This window comes from Bombus affinis, chromosome 4 (assembly GCF_024516045.1).
Source record: "Bombus affinis isolate iyBomAffi1 chromosome 4, iyBomAffi1.2, whole genome shotgun sequence".
Taxonomy (NCBI): Eukaryota; Metazoa; Arthropoda; class Insecta; order Hymenoptera; family Apidae; genus Bombus; species Bombus affinis.
In genome coordinates this window covers 4,332,952-4,348,695 of record NC_066347.1, presented here as the reverse complement: position 1 = coordinate 4,348,695, position 15,744 = coordinate 4,332,952, and the positions used below count along the sequence as shown (strand labels likewise).

At 40.2% G+C, this 15,744-nt stretch overlaps 1 protein-coding gene across 4 annotated transcripts in view; it reads left to right on the top strand.

Moving 5' to 3' along the window:
- Positions 1-15,408, top strand: part of LOC126915740 (protein groucho-like) — a 153,519-nt gene extending 138,111 nt beyond the window's left edge. For 3 of the 4 annotated variants that reach the window (XM_050720700.1, XM_050720702.1, XM_050720703.1), the window contains 6 exons: positions 8,574-8,696; positions 8,775-9,057; positions 9,520-9,775; positions 10,438-10,713; positions 11,576-12,179; positions 12,679-15,408. In XM_050720700.1, coding sequence (XP_050576657.1) covers positions 8,574-8,696; positions 8,775-9,057; positions 9,520-9,775; positions 10,438-10,713; positions 11,576-12,179; positions 12,679-12,786 — 1,650 coding nt within the window. In that variant the 3' untranslated portion in view covers positions 12,787-15,408. The remainder of the gene's footprint in view (positions 1-8,573; positions 8,697-8,774; positions 9,058-9,519; positions 9,776-10,437; positions 10,714-11,575; positions 12,180-12,678) is intronic. The other variant, XM_050720701.1, reaches the window with a different exon arrangement.
- Positions 15,409-15,744: the final 336 nt, after the last annotated feature.

Sequence of the window (15,744 nt, the reverse complement as noted above, 5' to 3'; positions counted from 1 at the left end):
ATAGAGAAATACGTGTGCTCTCTACCTGCGAAACGCTCGTATACCGCGACCGAAACAGAGGAAAACAAAACGAGAAAGACAGAGAAGATATGAAAAAAGGAATATTGGGAAAAACGGAGATAGCCCGCGGACGCGAAGGAACGGGCGCAACGAAAAACCGGAATACCGGGTCCGATTCGATGCATATTGCGTTTCGGTGGGCGTTTTCGCGATAGCGATATACCGCCGTAAAACCGTCGCTGTCGTGGTTAGAAGTAATTGGCCGCAACGGTAACGTGAATGGGAAGTATGGGAACTGAAGCCGCTTCGAGCTCGGTTCGAACGATAACGATAACAATAATATCGATCACCCGGGGACGGTTTTTGCGGACAAGGGCAAGAGGCACGAGAGGGGTTAGGCGTGCAACAGGGAGAGAGAGAGAGGAGGGTGAGTAGAGTGGGTGGTGAACTGGGGATAGGCAGAAAGCAAGAGGGAAGAGAGAAAGAGAAAGCGTGTCGAGGGTGGTGGCGAGACACTCGAAGCGCGTTGTTGCATAAAATTGTAAAGCCCCGGACTCGACGGTGGCGGCGTCGCGCCGAGATAGCTGCAAACAGAGGCAAGTTAATTTAAAAATGCAAATTCCACCGCAGGGCTGCTGGCTCCGCCGATGAGGGACGGTTAGTAGAGAGGGGGAAAAACGAAATGGGTTGGGTGACAGTGAGAGAAAGAGACGGAAAACGAGAAAAAGAGGGTACGATGTTGTGCAGTGGTCCAGCAGAGAGAAAACAGAGGAAAAAACAAGCTCGGGACTGGGAAGAGTGAACGCGCGCCACGATATTTACGTTGTACCTATAAATCATCCTGCCGTGAATTTTTGTACGATTCGCGACATCGTTCGCCGCGTGTAGCCGACAGACGGGGCGGAGAACGTTCCTGACACGGGGCGGTGTAAGATAAAGATTCTGCTAAACGATGGATCTCGAGGTAATGCGCAGTTAATTCACTTTGCGTGATTGGAGGCTGACGTTTAATATCTTTTTCAGAGTACGTTTTCTTGTTTCTAGTACATCCGGTGTATGATGAGAATCGTTTATTATACGAGAATATCGATGATTTCAATTACATTCGATTACATAGCTGGAAAATAGATTTAACGTAATAGATCGGTAAGATTGATTTAATTAAAACAGTTGTTTTGATAAAACGAACAGCTTGATAATGATTTATCGAAAAATATTTCATACAGAGATATTATTAATTTTAATCAACTGATGGAAGCGAAAATTTTAATAAAACAGGTTAATAGAATTCGTTTAATTAAAATAAAAAAGAAGTTGGTATTTCATCTTCTATATATATGTATATGTATATTGTAGAATCTTATTTGAAAATTGTTTATCTCGATAAATTTCAGAAACATCGTGGTAATCGTTAATTGTTCAACGTGAGTATATTTCCTAAATAGAACGTTGGAAAGGAGCGAACTGTTTCCAACGATTAATTACTCGCTGTAAGCGAACGTAGTTCGAGCGTACCACTGGTCAAACAGCGGCTGTCTGACTAATAAATGTTCGCAACTACTTAGGCGCATCGGGCAATTTTGAATCCTCTTAGGGAAGCACTTTTACTTGCGTCGACTTTGGGAAGCTTACGAAAATGTTTCGCAACTAATTTCAACCTTAAAAACAGCGTATATAGCGAGCAATCAACTTGATACAATTAAAAAGAAATACGTTTTTATTTTCACACTAATCATTTCCGTTCCTATCTTATTCTATCAAGTCTTTTCATAAGATTATCGTTGAGTTTATCTTTCTCTTTAAAAGTTTGATACGAGATTACAAAAGTATTCTTTCCCTCGTTTTCTATCGTCTCTTTTCTTTTATAAGCTAACTCTCCAAATTTGCAAATCGAAGAATATATGTAATTTAAAATTTGATCGAAGTTTTGTAATCAAGATTTTCACGGAACTTTGAGAATCATCGTTGAAATCTAAAAGGTAGAAATAAACCGAATTAATGTTTATCTATTTTGAAAAAAATGTATAAACTACACGCGTTGCGATCTTAAATTTTCATAGTTTGTGTCTATTAAACATAATATGCTAATTAAGAAAATAGATAAATAAAACCTAACGTAGCTTTATCAAATGATAAAAAAATAACCCATTAAAAATTGCTAATACAGAAAGACGATGTAATACTTGCTGAGAAATAAAAATCTCCAGAGTTGCACGCTCTCCTTCTCCGGAAAAACGAAGGAGCGTAACCGGTCACGTAATATTCGTCCGGCACCATATTTCTAACGGCGCAATCACAGCCTCGAAATGAAATTTCTCAAACCGCCGCCGACGCGCGATTCTTTCGCTTCAACAAAGTGGAAAACGATCGCGCGGTTCGCTTCTCATTTTCCTCCTATCAGGTGCACGATTCTCACGGTCGAAACGTTGTTGGAAAAAGGAAGAAAAGAAGTGCAGCATGAAAACGAGGAAAGGGAAGAAGAAAGAGAGAGGGGCGCACGGGTGGAAAAACAGATTCGACTCGAACGAGAAAGAGCGGAAGCGAGCATTTGGATGGAACAGCACAGGCGGAAATAAAAGTGCGCGCGTTCACTAATTGCGGCGATGATGGATGCACGCGGTGACCCAGTGACACGTGGTTGATTCCAGAAATCGGTTCCAGGTATTCCCGGCGGGGCCATTAAAAATTCCATGCATCCTCGAGTGAGGTCGCCGTCCAATGTAATCACAGGAACCGGCGAAATTACACCTGCGCGTCAACTTCTCGATGAATCTCCTTCATCCGTATTGCTCACCGTGATTTCGATAAGTAAATTAATGAACGTTCGAAGGTGAAAAATAGCTTGTATCACGACTGATCGGGTTTTCAGATGATTGAAATCTTGTATCGGGATATTTTTCGCTGGAGTTATTCTTGGTAGTTGTTCCTTAAAATATTGGACCGATGGTACTGACGAGAATATCAAAGTCAGCTTGCTGATTCTTAATGAATCAAAAATTGTTTAGCGCATAAAGTGACTACCCTTCGAATAATTTCTATTTTCGAAGTCGAAATTGAAATTTAGAGAAGATTTGATTCGTTCAGTGGCTAAATGTATATGCAATTCCGCAATTAAAATAGATACTTCGGAAATTATGTTAATGGGTACGAAAGCTTGAACTGCTCGATCATTTTATTTATTCAACTATACGATAAGAATCAATGTGATGGAACTTCCTTACTTCCTAAGGAGCTCCTAAACTTTCTCGCTAGATAAAATAAAAGCCTCACACTTCTCTCACAGATAACTACGTACTCCGCAGTTAAGGTTTCACATGCTAGATTTACCTTCGATACAACGACTCTCGATAATTCGATTCGACGATCGTGTCGTCATTCGCCAAAAAGCGTTTGATCCGCGTATACTCTTCGACGCCGATAACCACGAGTCGCTTCCCGAATCCAACGATCCTCGTTCTTGTGTCGGGTTGAGAACCTCTGGGTGCAATCTTGTACCAACTGGGGTTTGCGGGGTCTTGGGAGACGCGACTCCGGTTCGTAACCTCCTCTCTCGGGGTCCTGGCTACGACGAGGGTGGAGTGAGGAATAGGGAAACAGGCAGCGTGGGTTGGTTGAGGTGGAATACCGGTAGGGTGAGTAGTAAGGAGACTACTTGCCGAGTAGAGGGAGGGTAGAAAGGAAGGAGGAAGGAAGGAGCACAAGCGTGGGAGGATGAGGTAGTCGGTGGCTTGGGATATATCCGTAAGGTCGGGGACTGGTTCGGTGGTATGGGTGACGGTAGTTGGGTTGAGACGAGGCGCCGTGGTGAAGGAGTCGCTCACTCACTTACCACCTTCATAGCCCCGACCACCAACCCCAATACCACGCACACCACCGAACTTCCTCTTTCCCTTCCCTTGTCGACACTCGCTCTCTCTGTTTCTCTTCTAGCAACTGCCACCACATCGTCCCTGTCTCTCTGGTTGCACCTTCTCGGTGCCTGGCTCCTGGTTCTGCTGTTGGCTGCTGCTTGCCAAGTTGCCTGCCAGCAGACCAAGTCGTCCCTAACACTACAAAGTCTATATATCTACGGTGTACCCAACGGCCCTTTCCCCCACGTCTTTCCGCTTCTCACTCCTTTTCAGGCCACCCCTTTGAGAGGTACGCGGCCCCCCATATTGATCGTGGCGCGAACCCTCTTTACCGGAAAGGCTGCTGCCGCCGTACGATCCCGACGGGCTAGGTGTAAGTAAACTTACGCGAATGAAGGTTGGACTGCTGCTCCGTGTACACACGTACACTCTCGCACCGGAGAATACCGTGTATTCGGCGCGCGAGGACGGTACGTGGCAGGAGGTGAGAAATAGCAGGGAGAGAGGAAGCTTCTCTCGTGACAGAGCATCGAGTGCTTTCGGTATTTCAATGGCGAGAAGGAAAACGATGCGTTTGCACCGGAGTAGATAAGGCCGCTGAATACACCGCCGGGAATCGAACGTATTGTGCAAGGGAAAAAGTGGCTCCGGGTGAAACGTGTACACGATGTGTCTGGTAACCGAAGCCGGCATTCGCACGTCTACCTTGCGTGCTTTCGACGAAGCATAAGTAGAAAGAAAAACACGTATCAAATGTAAATAACGGAAAAGACTCAAACATCCATTGCTAGACCTGTTACACGAAACGATCGACGTACGTTCGGAACATCGTTTCACCATGTCTAGAAGGCAAAAGTGTACATAGTCGATTTTCCGAGATAGAGGCGAACCAGTTGTTCGCGAAAAAAGGCCAACAGCCACATAAAAATTCTATGACACGTCGAAACTTGGGCTACAACGATTCATACAGGGGTTCCTTTATCCGCGTGAGGACTGTTACTCCCAATTCTACGAAACTTATCTCGAGCTAACCATCTCCGTTCCGACATAAATCCAAGATCTTCGAGATTCCTCGCATTTTTATGATAATGCCTCGCCTCTCTGTATTCTTCTCGCAATATCTCTTCCGTTCTTCTTCCTTCGAGAAAGAATAGCAAGGATCGTTCTTGGAAATATCCAAGCAGTCGAAGTCTCCTTTTCTTCTCTACGCTCTGTGTGTGTATATTTTCTTCTACCGTCGATTTATCCAGGAAAAGGAACGAGCCGAGAGACATATACACAGCTCTTGTCTCTCGACGAACGCTTTCCTTTCTAGGAACGCGACAGTTGTAACCGGACCGACTCTCCTGGCTCCTGGCCGGATAAATAGTGACTGACCATTACGTGGTAACGAGGAGAGGTACGGTATCTCGTTTTGCCCTGCGAGAGTGGAAATGGATCCCACTTTAGCTGCTTTCGTTCTAGAAAAGTCGAGCGAGAAGCACATAATACGGCTCCTCTGGGGATTCCTTCCTTTGAGACGTCGTTCGAACGCGGCCGTGTGCGTGTTTTCTTGCATCTTTCCAGGGAATTCGTTCTCTTTCGCATGGCCACTCAGCCTTCGCCCCTTTTTATCGAGTGAACCGACTAGTCTCCGGCTGGAAGCTTCGTCAAGCTGAATTTTTCGATGTCACCCCGATTGTCTTCGCCGTGTGCCAGAAACACGCCTTTTATTCGTCCCGATATTATCTGAGAAACGCCGCTCGTATCTGCTTACCTGGAATTTTTTTCCCCAATTGAAATTTAAACGAATTTGCAGAATTTATATAAGGCACCAGAAGCTTCCGATCAATCTATGGACATATTGCTCGTTACTGTGCCGTGCATTCTATTTGTTTAGGTGTATTAAACATAGGTGTACGTTCCTAATTACAAAGATCTACATAGCTAATTCTATCTAACTCGATATTAATGACCTATTATCACATTGCACGGATTTAATTATTTCTTCCCACTTCAAACATTAAACGTATAACTTTGATAACATCAAAGATGCACAAAGCAGATATCAAAAACATTTTATCCTAATCGATAGTCGATTATACCGAACAAATTTAATTACTTCCTGCTACCAGTATAATATACATAATTGCAAAGGTTCGCGTAACAAATTCCAAAAACACCTCGTCCTACTCAATAATAATAACCTTTCAATAATTATCACACTGGCCAAATTTAATTATTTCTCCCCATTCCACATATTAAACGTATAACTTTATAATATCAAAGATCCACAAAGCAAATTTCATCCTACTCGACAATAATAACTTACCAATACAATTATCAGCCCGTGTAAATTTAATTATCCCCTTCCGTTGAATTTAATCATTCTCTGCATTCCCCTCGTAAAGTCAACCACAAGCGAGTCCCTTGAAGAAGAAGCAGCCATCTAGTGGCTTCCTAAATCACTGCAGAGTCGCCCTATTTCATTTCCTTTTAGGCAACGCACGAGTCCTATGGACGCGGCCGATGCTCGGAAAGGATGATACCGGGGCGTCGGGGTAATGGACCGAGCCAGAGGTGGCAGTGGATGAGAGACGAAGGGTAATTGAGAAGAGGAGATTTACTTCGGGGTCGAGAGAGGCCGCGAGAGAGGGTAGTTTACGGTGTTGCTCCGGATGGGGACAGAAAAGTTATCAGGGGAAAAAGGCTCACGGTCGCTTACGTGGATGAAGAGGGACGGTAAAGAGAGACGTCGCCGTATCGACGACAAAACTGTCGCTCGTAAAACTTCCTGTCGATAATATCTTCGACGCCTTTCGGGACCTTCGTATCTCTCGATGGTATTGGCGTCTCCGTTTCACAAAGACATTTTCGGCGCGCATTCACGCGCAACCCTCTAGACTGTTATCGTCTCTATTCTGTAGGGGAGAAATGTCGAACAGAGGGAGAAGATAGGTTTGAGAATTAATAGGCACGCAATAGTGGATCAGGGAGAAGCGTGAATTTATCTAAATCGCATTCTTTGTTCGACTTCTTATCGGTGAAGTTGGGTAGTTGAAAAATGTCACCATGAGGATTGTTTTCGTGGATACTTTAAGAAAGAAAAGAAATTTTTCTAATTTTTTTTTGAACTTCAACTAAACTGTTTTAATCGTTTAATTATTGTAATTGTTCTTGATCATTGCTTTGGTAGAAATAATTTCGTTTTGTTTGAGGAAAAAATGTAAATAATTATTTTAATGGAGAATACCGTTCAGGTGACATTATTGCTCGAAATGATGGTATTTGATAAGTGTATAATTTATCTAGAATTAAAATTGATCGTTAAAGACGATTTTGAAGCAATGGTTGTGAGTACATGTTACCTGTTAAATAATCCAATTTTCTCACGTTATCGAGTATTATTACTGTACATTGTTTTTTATTTATTGTCAATTTTACTATACTTAACTCAAACTTGTATTCATTAAGATCACCTAACATTTCAAAAACGTTGAATTAATCATATTATATTTACTACTCGATTAATCAATTAACTGCAGTTAATGTTCGTAACACGTTACAGAAGTATATCAGAAAAATCCATTCTTATCAGTATCAAAATATCTTGCAAGCACCGACGAATCCAAAATTATATTAACCAGAAATTCTAAGTAGAACAAAGAAAGGAATATGGACTTTTCACGAACCATCTACGAGACAAATAAAAATTTTTCGTCTACATTTTCACGGCTAACACCGTTTTAGCCGTGTCGATGATCTTTCTGTATTATTTTCTCTATTGCTTCTTCACGACGACGAAGCAAGAAATTGATGGAGGCAGAGGCGCGTAATTCAATTGCCTCTCGGTGCATCGACGGGCAAATATTTTATTTAATCGTGAGACAGAGGAAACGATTTAAGCTTTTCGTAATCTTTCTGCCAAAACGAAGAATGTCCGTCTGTCAAAATCTTCAACGAAATTGATGAGATTTGGAGGCGAATTGTATACAATCCTGGAATGACTTCTCGTGATAGATCTTGACGCTCGTTTTACGGCTTCCTTCACCCTGGTTGCTCTTCTCCGGGAAAGAACGTCTTCCGGCAGATGCGCGTTCCGATGGATATCTAACATGACAGCGTATCTTTTATACCGCAATATTTGCGGTCTCTGATAAACGATTGATGATATCACAGAGACGATTTGATGGATTCGATAAAAGTGTACGGGAAAATATTTACCCCTGCTGTGTTTGAGTTACAGGAATTGGTTTCAGATATTGGAGTGGCAATACAAGTTGTATTTATGATAAATCTGACGCGCGGATTAACAAAATAGTAATCTTAGAGCGATCTAAAAATTGACTGTTGGCGATGACTGTTCTTCATTTGTTAGCAAAGAAGTTCTCAATTTTATATTTAATAAATATCGCACACAAGATGTACTTGTGATATGATTAGTACAAGCCTAAACAAATTTTGAAGTACTATACTAATTAATACGTTAATTATAAAGAATTAACAAGGTACCGTTATTTCTTGTTGAGATTATTCAAAAATCACGCGGGTCGTCGAGGTCCTGACAATGGTAATCAGAGTGTCTTGAAGATTATGGCAGTATCAAAGACACGAGATTAACGATCAAAGTCATTTCAAGTTCTCAGGTGTAAACGTTATCTTCACTTGTTAATAGTAGAATAAAATTCCGTTTCATGCGTTTGTCTGGTCCTCTTAATGTATTCTTTGCTTACATTGTTCCAGAGAAGTTCGATATCGCCAGCGGAACGCGAAAAATACAGTAGGCCACGATCACCCGATCCCCAGCATCACGATCACCTGCCATTGAAGAAGATGAAAAAGGAGCAAGATAAAGACATAGGCCATGTAGGTATCTAGGATGGTTCTCCATGCTCTTTGACCAATAGTATACCTTATTAAAGCCGTACACGTTTTCCCCGATAGCAAAGCGATGGTGAAAAGAGCGACCAGGACTTAGTGGTAGACGATGCCAGCGAAGGGCCAACGAGCCCGACAGCGAATGGCGCAGCGTCTCCTAGGGAGAATGGCCTTGACAAACTCGGTCCATCTTCGGTGCCTTTGAGCAGCCAGGTTAAGAAAGAAGTGCCACCACCGTCGCCGAGGAGTGGTACCAGCAGCAACGCGAGCACACCTTCGGCTAAGAAGATGGAGGATCGAGAAAAACCCACCACACCGATCTCGAAACCTGTCACACCCACGTCTGCGGGTTTGTTATCAATTTTTTTGTTTTATTATATTATTTTTCTGATAATTTCCAAGCGTATATATAATTTGAAATGATTATGAGTATGATAATATGTAATGAGAAGATCAATGTAAAAATCTCATTCATTATGGTGTTGTAGTAATAATACTATGTTCAGGAATTCTTCTTCGTTATTGTTGTTACGATTGTCTAAAGTATTTTCGCTTTTTCTTAAAGATATGTTTTGTAACAATAAAATCGTTCGTAAGAATAATGTGTTAATCTCTTTATCGCTGGTGTTCGAACGTTTCGTTACTATTAATTTCGTTGCTTTCAAAAATTCCCAAATAATTCTGTGAGTTTCATATAAATGCGATAATTTTCGTTCTCGTTTGCATTAATTTGCTAGCATTCAGAATTTTCGTATCAATCAAGTTGATGGAAAATACTTGGCAAGTCTGACGATAAATGTATGGTCGACAGGTGGTAGCAGCTCCGGCTCCGGTGGTCTAAAACCATCGAGTTCCAGCAAACCACTGGTCTCGGCTTCGGCGGTCGGCCCTTATCCGCCACACTATCCGCCGCCACATCATCCACCCGCAGGACCTCATGTGGACGTGCTGGGTTATCCTTCGGCCCTGAATGGATATCCCGCAAGACCGCCTCTTCAGCAACTCTACGATCCTCACGGAAGCATGAGGGCACCTCTTGGACCTCTTGGTGTACCCGGTGGCAAACCGTAAGTGCTTTTCTCCGGCCTTGATGAATTTCTTCCTTCAGGACTCTAACACGTTCATTTCCACCGATAAATTTCAAAGAGAAAGTATTTACACTATTCTCTATAAGTTATGGTACGCTTGCTCAGTACACTTAAAGTACGTACAAATTCATGTTGTAATTGCAAAATGAAGTTATTAACTGTCGTATATTATTTATACATATTTTATTGTAGCTTGTTTTTAAAATTACCGATCCGTGACTTATGGATGAAAGTGTATATTTAAACTAATAATAAGAGTAAAGATTTAGTCAAAGATTTGAAAATGGATACTGACGAATGAATAATCTTGACTTAATAGACAATATTCAATCTTACCTAATCGTACAGTATTTCCTTCGTATCAACTGTGCAACCAGCGGTTATTAAATAATCACCGTACTATATTTTCTGCACACCAATTACCTACGACCTACGCAATTAGCAATTATTAAATAATCCACATCTTCTATCGATCTAACCGTCTACATGATTCATCCATCAGCGCCATTAATCATAGCTTCAATCACATATAACTAGAGAAGCAAACAGAGTCATTGAAAATCACAGAGTTCGTCCATCAAGAAAATCCCAAGTACCGCAATTACGAGGAATAACGAGCGTAAAATTCCTTTGTCTTACAGTGCGTACAGTTTCCACGTATCGAGTGAAGGCCAGATGCAGCCGGTTCCGTTCCCTCACGATGCTCTAATTGGACAAGGAATACCGCGTCATGCACGCCAGATAAATACCCTGACACACGGCGAGGTGGTGTGCGCGGTAACGATCTCGAATCCGACTAAATACGTTTACACCGGTGGCAAAGGATGCGTCAAGGTCTGGGACATCAATCAGGGCGGCAGCGGTAGCGCGAAACACGTTTCGCAGCTTGATTGCCTGCAACGAGACAACTACATCAGGTTGGTTAAACGTTACGTTCGCACAACGTCGTATTAACTTTCCACGCTGTCTGGCAAACGCGAGATTCGCCGCTGAATAAATTCTGATTAGCGTCTGCCCTTCCGCCTCTACGAACGTCATTGCGGTCTCGTTTACCGAATCGCGATATGTGTAATTTCGACCTTTCGAGAAACACGCTAGTTCAGTCACTTAGATAGTTTGAAACGACGAGACAGCATCTTATCTTGACTTTGAGCGTTAATTGCTTTGCAATTCGACGTATCGAGGATTGCTCTTAACAAATTTGCAACTGTGTTCTGTGCTAGCGATAGACATCGTTAATTAATTACATTAATTTCGATTGACGTAACGTGTGATTATTTTCATTCTTAAGCTTACTGCTTGCTACTGTATTTATTTAACGTGTTAGAAGCTAGAATTAGAAACAAAGATATAATAGAAATGTATACGAGCATGATAACTTATTCATGAAAAATTGAATTGGTAATCGTTGGGTCGTATAAATAGATGAATGTTAATATTTATTTTGCAATCTTTGCCTTCAGATAATTTCCATGATGTATATTTCAAATGTACTTAAAATATAAACACTACGTATCGCGCTGCTTTTCACCGATATTCCATTTAAACTGTATGTATGTAGCATTGTTTATTTTATACGCACAGAAACATGAACAGCTTGAACAGAAATTCGTCGGATTTCGATGACCTACATGGCGTTTAATATATTAAACAAATCAAATAATAAATATTAAATAATGATTAATAAACAGTTTAAATAATAAATATCCAATGTAAAAAATAAACAGCTTTAATTATTCCATTCCGTAAACTGATACCGCTTTCTCTTTTGACAAACAGATCAGTGAAACTACTACCAGATGGAAGGACACTCATCGTAGGTGGTGAAGCAAGCAACCTGAGCATCTGGGATCTGGCGAGTCCAACGCCAAGGATCAAAGCTGAATTGACGTCAAATGCGCCAGCGTGTTATGCTTTGGCAATTTCGCCGGATTCGAAAGTCTGCTTCAGTTGTTGCAGCGATGGTAACATCGCTGTCTGGGATATACAGAACCAGTCTTTGCTCAGACAATTCCAAGGTCACACGGATGGTGCATCCTGCATCGATATCTCCGCGGATGGTTCGAAACTCTGGACCGGAGGATTAGATAATACCGTGCGCTCGTGGGATCTTCGGGAAGGCAGACAACTTCAACAACACGATTTTACCTCGCAGATATTCTCACTTGGTTACTGTCCCACCGGCGAATGGTTGGCAGTAGGAATGGAGAATTCAAATGTTGAAGTCTTACACGCCACGAAACCGGACAAATATCAGCTACATTTACACGAGTCTTGTGTACTTTCTTTACGTTTCGCTACCTGCGGCAAGTGGTTCGTCTCAACTGGCAAGGACAATTTACTGAACGCGTGGCGTACACCATACGGTGCCTCGATATTCCAGGTAAAACTTGAAAATCCTTCTCTATTCCACTGGATGTGATACAGGGCACGTTATGATGGGGTAGTTGATTGAATTTAATTAAATTTCAATCATATATTCTGATTTTTCGAACAATAAATTTCGCACAATAAAATAAACGAAAAGTTATGACCAACGACGTTTGCAGATTTGTTGTAGATATTGATTGCTATATCAACAAACCGGAAAATGAAAAAGAATATAATATATTATGATGTATTAGAAACTTCTTCATATATCCAGAGCCTCAAGTACTTACGTATCAGTATTTTACGACCTCGTTATATCGTAGCCTGTACTATATATAAATTATGACAAATTTAAAAAGCAGACCGATAGATTTTCCTCTTTGTTGACTTAAGTCGTCTCCAATCAATTGCAGTATAATTCGCATACTGTTATTATATGCATATAATCGAGATCTAATAATAATAAAATAATTTCCAATTTCTCCTAATAATAAAATAATTTGATGTTACAGTCGAAGGAGTCCTCATCGGTGCTCAGTTGCGATATTTCTACGGACGACAAGTATATCGTGACTGGATCGGGTGATAAGAAAGCAACTGTATATGAAGTGATATATTGAACAGTTGACTGGGCGATACATTTAAAGATACTGAACATCGTCAAATGTGTTACGGTTTCATAACGTCCGTGCGTAGGGGAAACAAACTTAAAGACAAGAAAAATTGGAAGAAGCCTATTTCAAGAATTGCACGAAAAGACTAAGAAGATAAGGGTGTGCATATGTTACTCTGCAAAGTGTATTATGAGAAAAAGACAGTTCTTTTGTGAATCGACGAATGATACGTTAGCGTGTGTTATATTTGTTAAATTTGAATCACGCGCAGCGGCTTCCGTGTTATATGAGAGAGAGAGAGAAAGAGAAAGACCAGAAGAAGCTGCGAGCCGAACTGAAGTTACATTATATAGATATAAATATATATATATATATAAAGGTGGCAGAACGTTTTAGCTATTTAAGATTGTATAGTACATATGTTATAAATACGCTAAGAAAATATGATGAATGGGACTTTTATGCGTGATAATGTTCGCTCGGATGATTGTGATCCGTGTGTTCGACTTCGAGGCGAGAAGTCCCTTGTGTAATATGTTACTAATGTAATATAGAATTTTACGATAGAAAGTTCGTGCGACTGTGAGAGATGCAAAGTGAAATGTTATTGGCATTTTCACCGCGCGTGATGTCCTCGTGCTTTATTGTGGTCTATGAAAGAACGAACTGAGATGCCTGAGAAAGAAAGAAAGAACTGTACGTACGGAGCACACCGCGATCTAGGGTGTAGACCGGTCAAAGTAGGAATGTGTGTGTTGTGTCACAGAATTTTACATAAATATACCGAACACACAACAATGTAGTAGAAGCAAGAACGTTTTAATCCGAGGATAGAGAACGTAGGTCTATATCGAAATGATGTAATTTCGATCGTGCTAAGATGTGTAAAGGAAGTTGGGTTTCTTACGCGATCTTAGATATTTCCATTACAAGGAAGAGTGTGTAAAAGGAAAAAAGAGCGTATCCCCGAAATTTGTACTCATATAGAAAGTTCAGTTACGAATATTTTCGTCCTTTCGTTGCTGTTCTATATGTCGGTATTACAGCTACCACTCGTAACTATATGTTCTGCGGTAACTGTGAGAAATTGTGAAAGGCACGAAAGCAGGCTGACAGAAAAACAACAGTACGTTTGATCTCTTCACTCATTTTCTGTAGAAAACACGCGTAGAACAAACAGAAAAGTTTCAAGAGTTTCCCGTCGCACTGTAATTGGTATCGGTACCAAAAAGAAATCGCTGTATCCTTCACGGGGCACAAATTTATGATACATCGTACCTCGTTCGCATTGGATCTCAAACCGATTTTTTGTGGAAAATTATCTATTGAATCAATTTATTTACGTTTTACTATAAAGAATTTTAGTGCTATTACATGTTAAAATAAAATATGATCATTGTTCAAATAATGAATTGTATATTCTACTAATCTACTTGTGATGATCTATTTGTATTTTACTGGCTTTGAATCTCTATGATTGGATGAACTATGTACGATGTACTTTATTTATTGTACCGTTCGCGAAGGAATTATAGTTTTACACTTGCGTAAAAAAATTTAAACGTACACAATGAAGATTAAGATTCGTTAGAAGAATGAAACATGAACTTCAAAAAGGTTCTCATGAACGCGTACATTACTGCCATTACGAGGCATCAACGCTATTACTCGTATTCACGAATAGGATCATGTGGGCTACTTACGCTGTTAGACACGTTTCTTCACGAAATATTCATGCGAGAATATCTTTGTGAGTGTCGCACACGGCTATCCTACAGGTTTAATTTGTTAACGACTCGATCAACGAGAGACACACGTACATTGTGACTGATAGCGATATCAAAAGCAAAAAAAAAAAAAAAATAAAATTGCGCCACGTACACGCGGTTAACGATTTCTTCGATGCCTGTGAGAACGGCGTATAAAATTGATAGGGTACTAGGTAATTATTATTCGGATATTCAACGGTAAAAGCAGGGGATGCATAATGGAGATTTATATTTTGTTACAGGAAGACAACACACGTTTTACATTCGCTGTGATCGTCGTAGAATCGACGCTGTATACTGCCGCGAGAATAAAAAAATTAAAAAAATTAATACAAATTATACGTCGCAAAAATGAAAAAAAAGATATAGAAAAAACATAGAGAAAGTAGAAGGAAAAAGATGTATAAAAAACAGATAGATTTTCGACGAGCACAGCTCTGATGATAGACCAATAGAAACAACGATACCTCAAGAAGACTCAATAGTTAATTATCTCTTTAATGGATTAACTTGTACAGAATCGATATTCTTTTACAGTGACTAATTACGCATACCCGCATACAGTTGCATACACACATACACACAGATGCACTAGGAAGAACAGAGCGAAATCGTGATTCGATATCCGCAATTTAAAAAGAAAAACTAAACAGCTCTCTGCCCCGCGTTTCATTGGATTGTGTCTCCGTGCTCGTAATTTGCACTCCGTGTGTACGAAAGCGATGAGAAATATGCGTTTCCAGCCAGAACAAGAAAAAACAAAAGACAAGTGTTAATCCTTTCCAAGCACAGTTCATGTTGTTCCTATAGCTACGCGAAGATTGTTTCTTTCGACAATTAAATCATCTATATCTATATACATATGTGTGAAGTTTTATTATCACTGATCCCTCCATTATTCCTTTCGTAACGTCTAATTTATTTTTAAGGAAACCGATAATAAAAAAGTTAAGAAAATAACGATTTATTACTTATAAATATAAAGAAAATTTATTATTTAAATATTTCGTAATTCTATGATATATAAACTCATATAAACTCACCTGTATAAATATACAAAAATAAAGAAACTAAATCTCATGTCAGAAATTAAGTGTTTAAGACCGCTAGTATTAGCATAAAATACTAGGAAAAAGTATCCATATGATTTACCTTTTCGTTATCCACAAAAAGTTTTATAATAAAAGAAAATGGA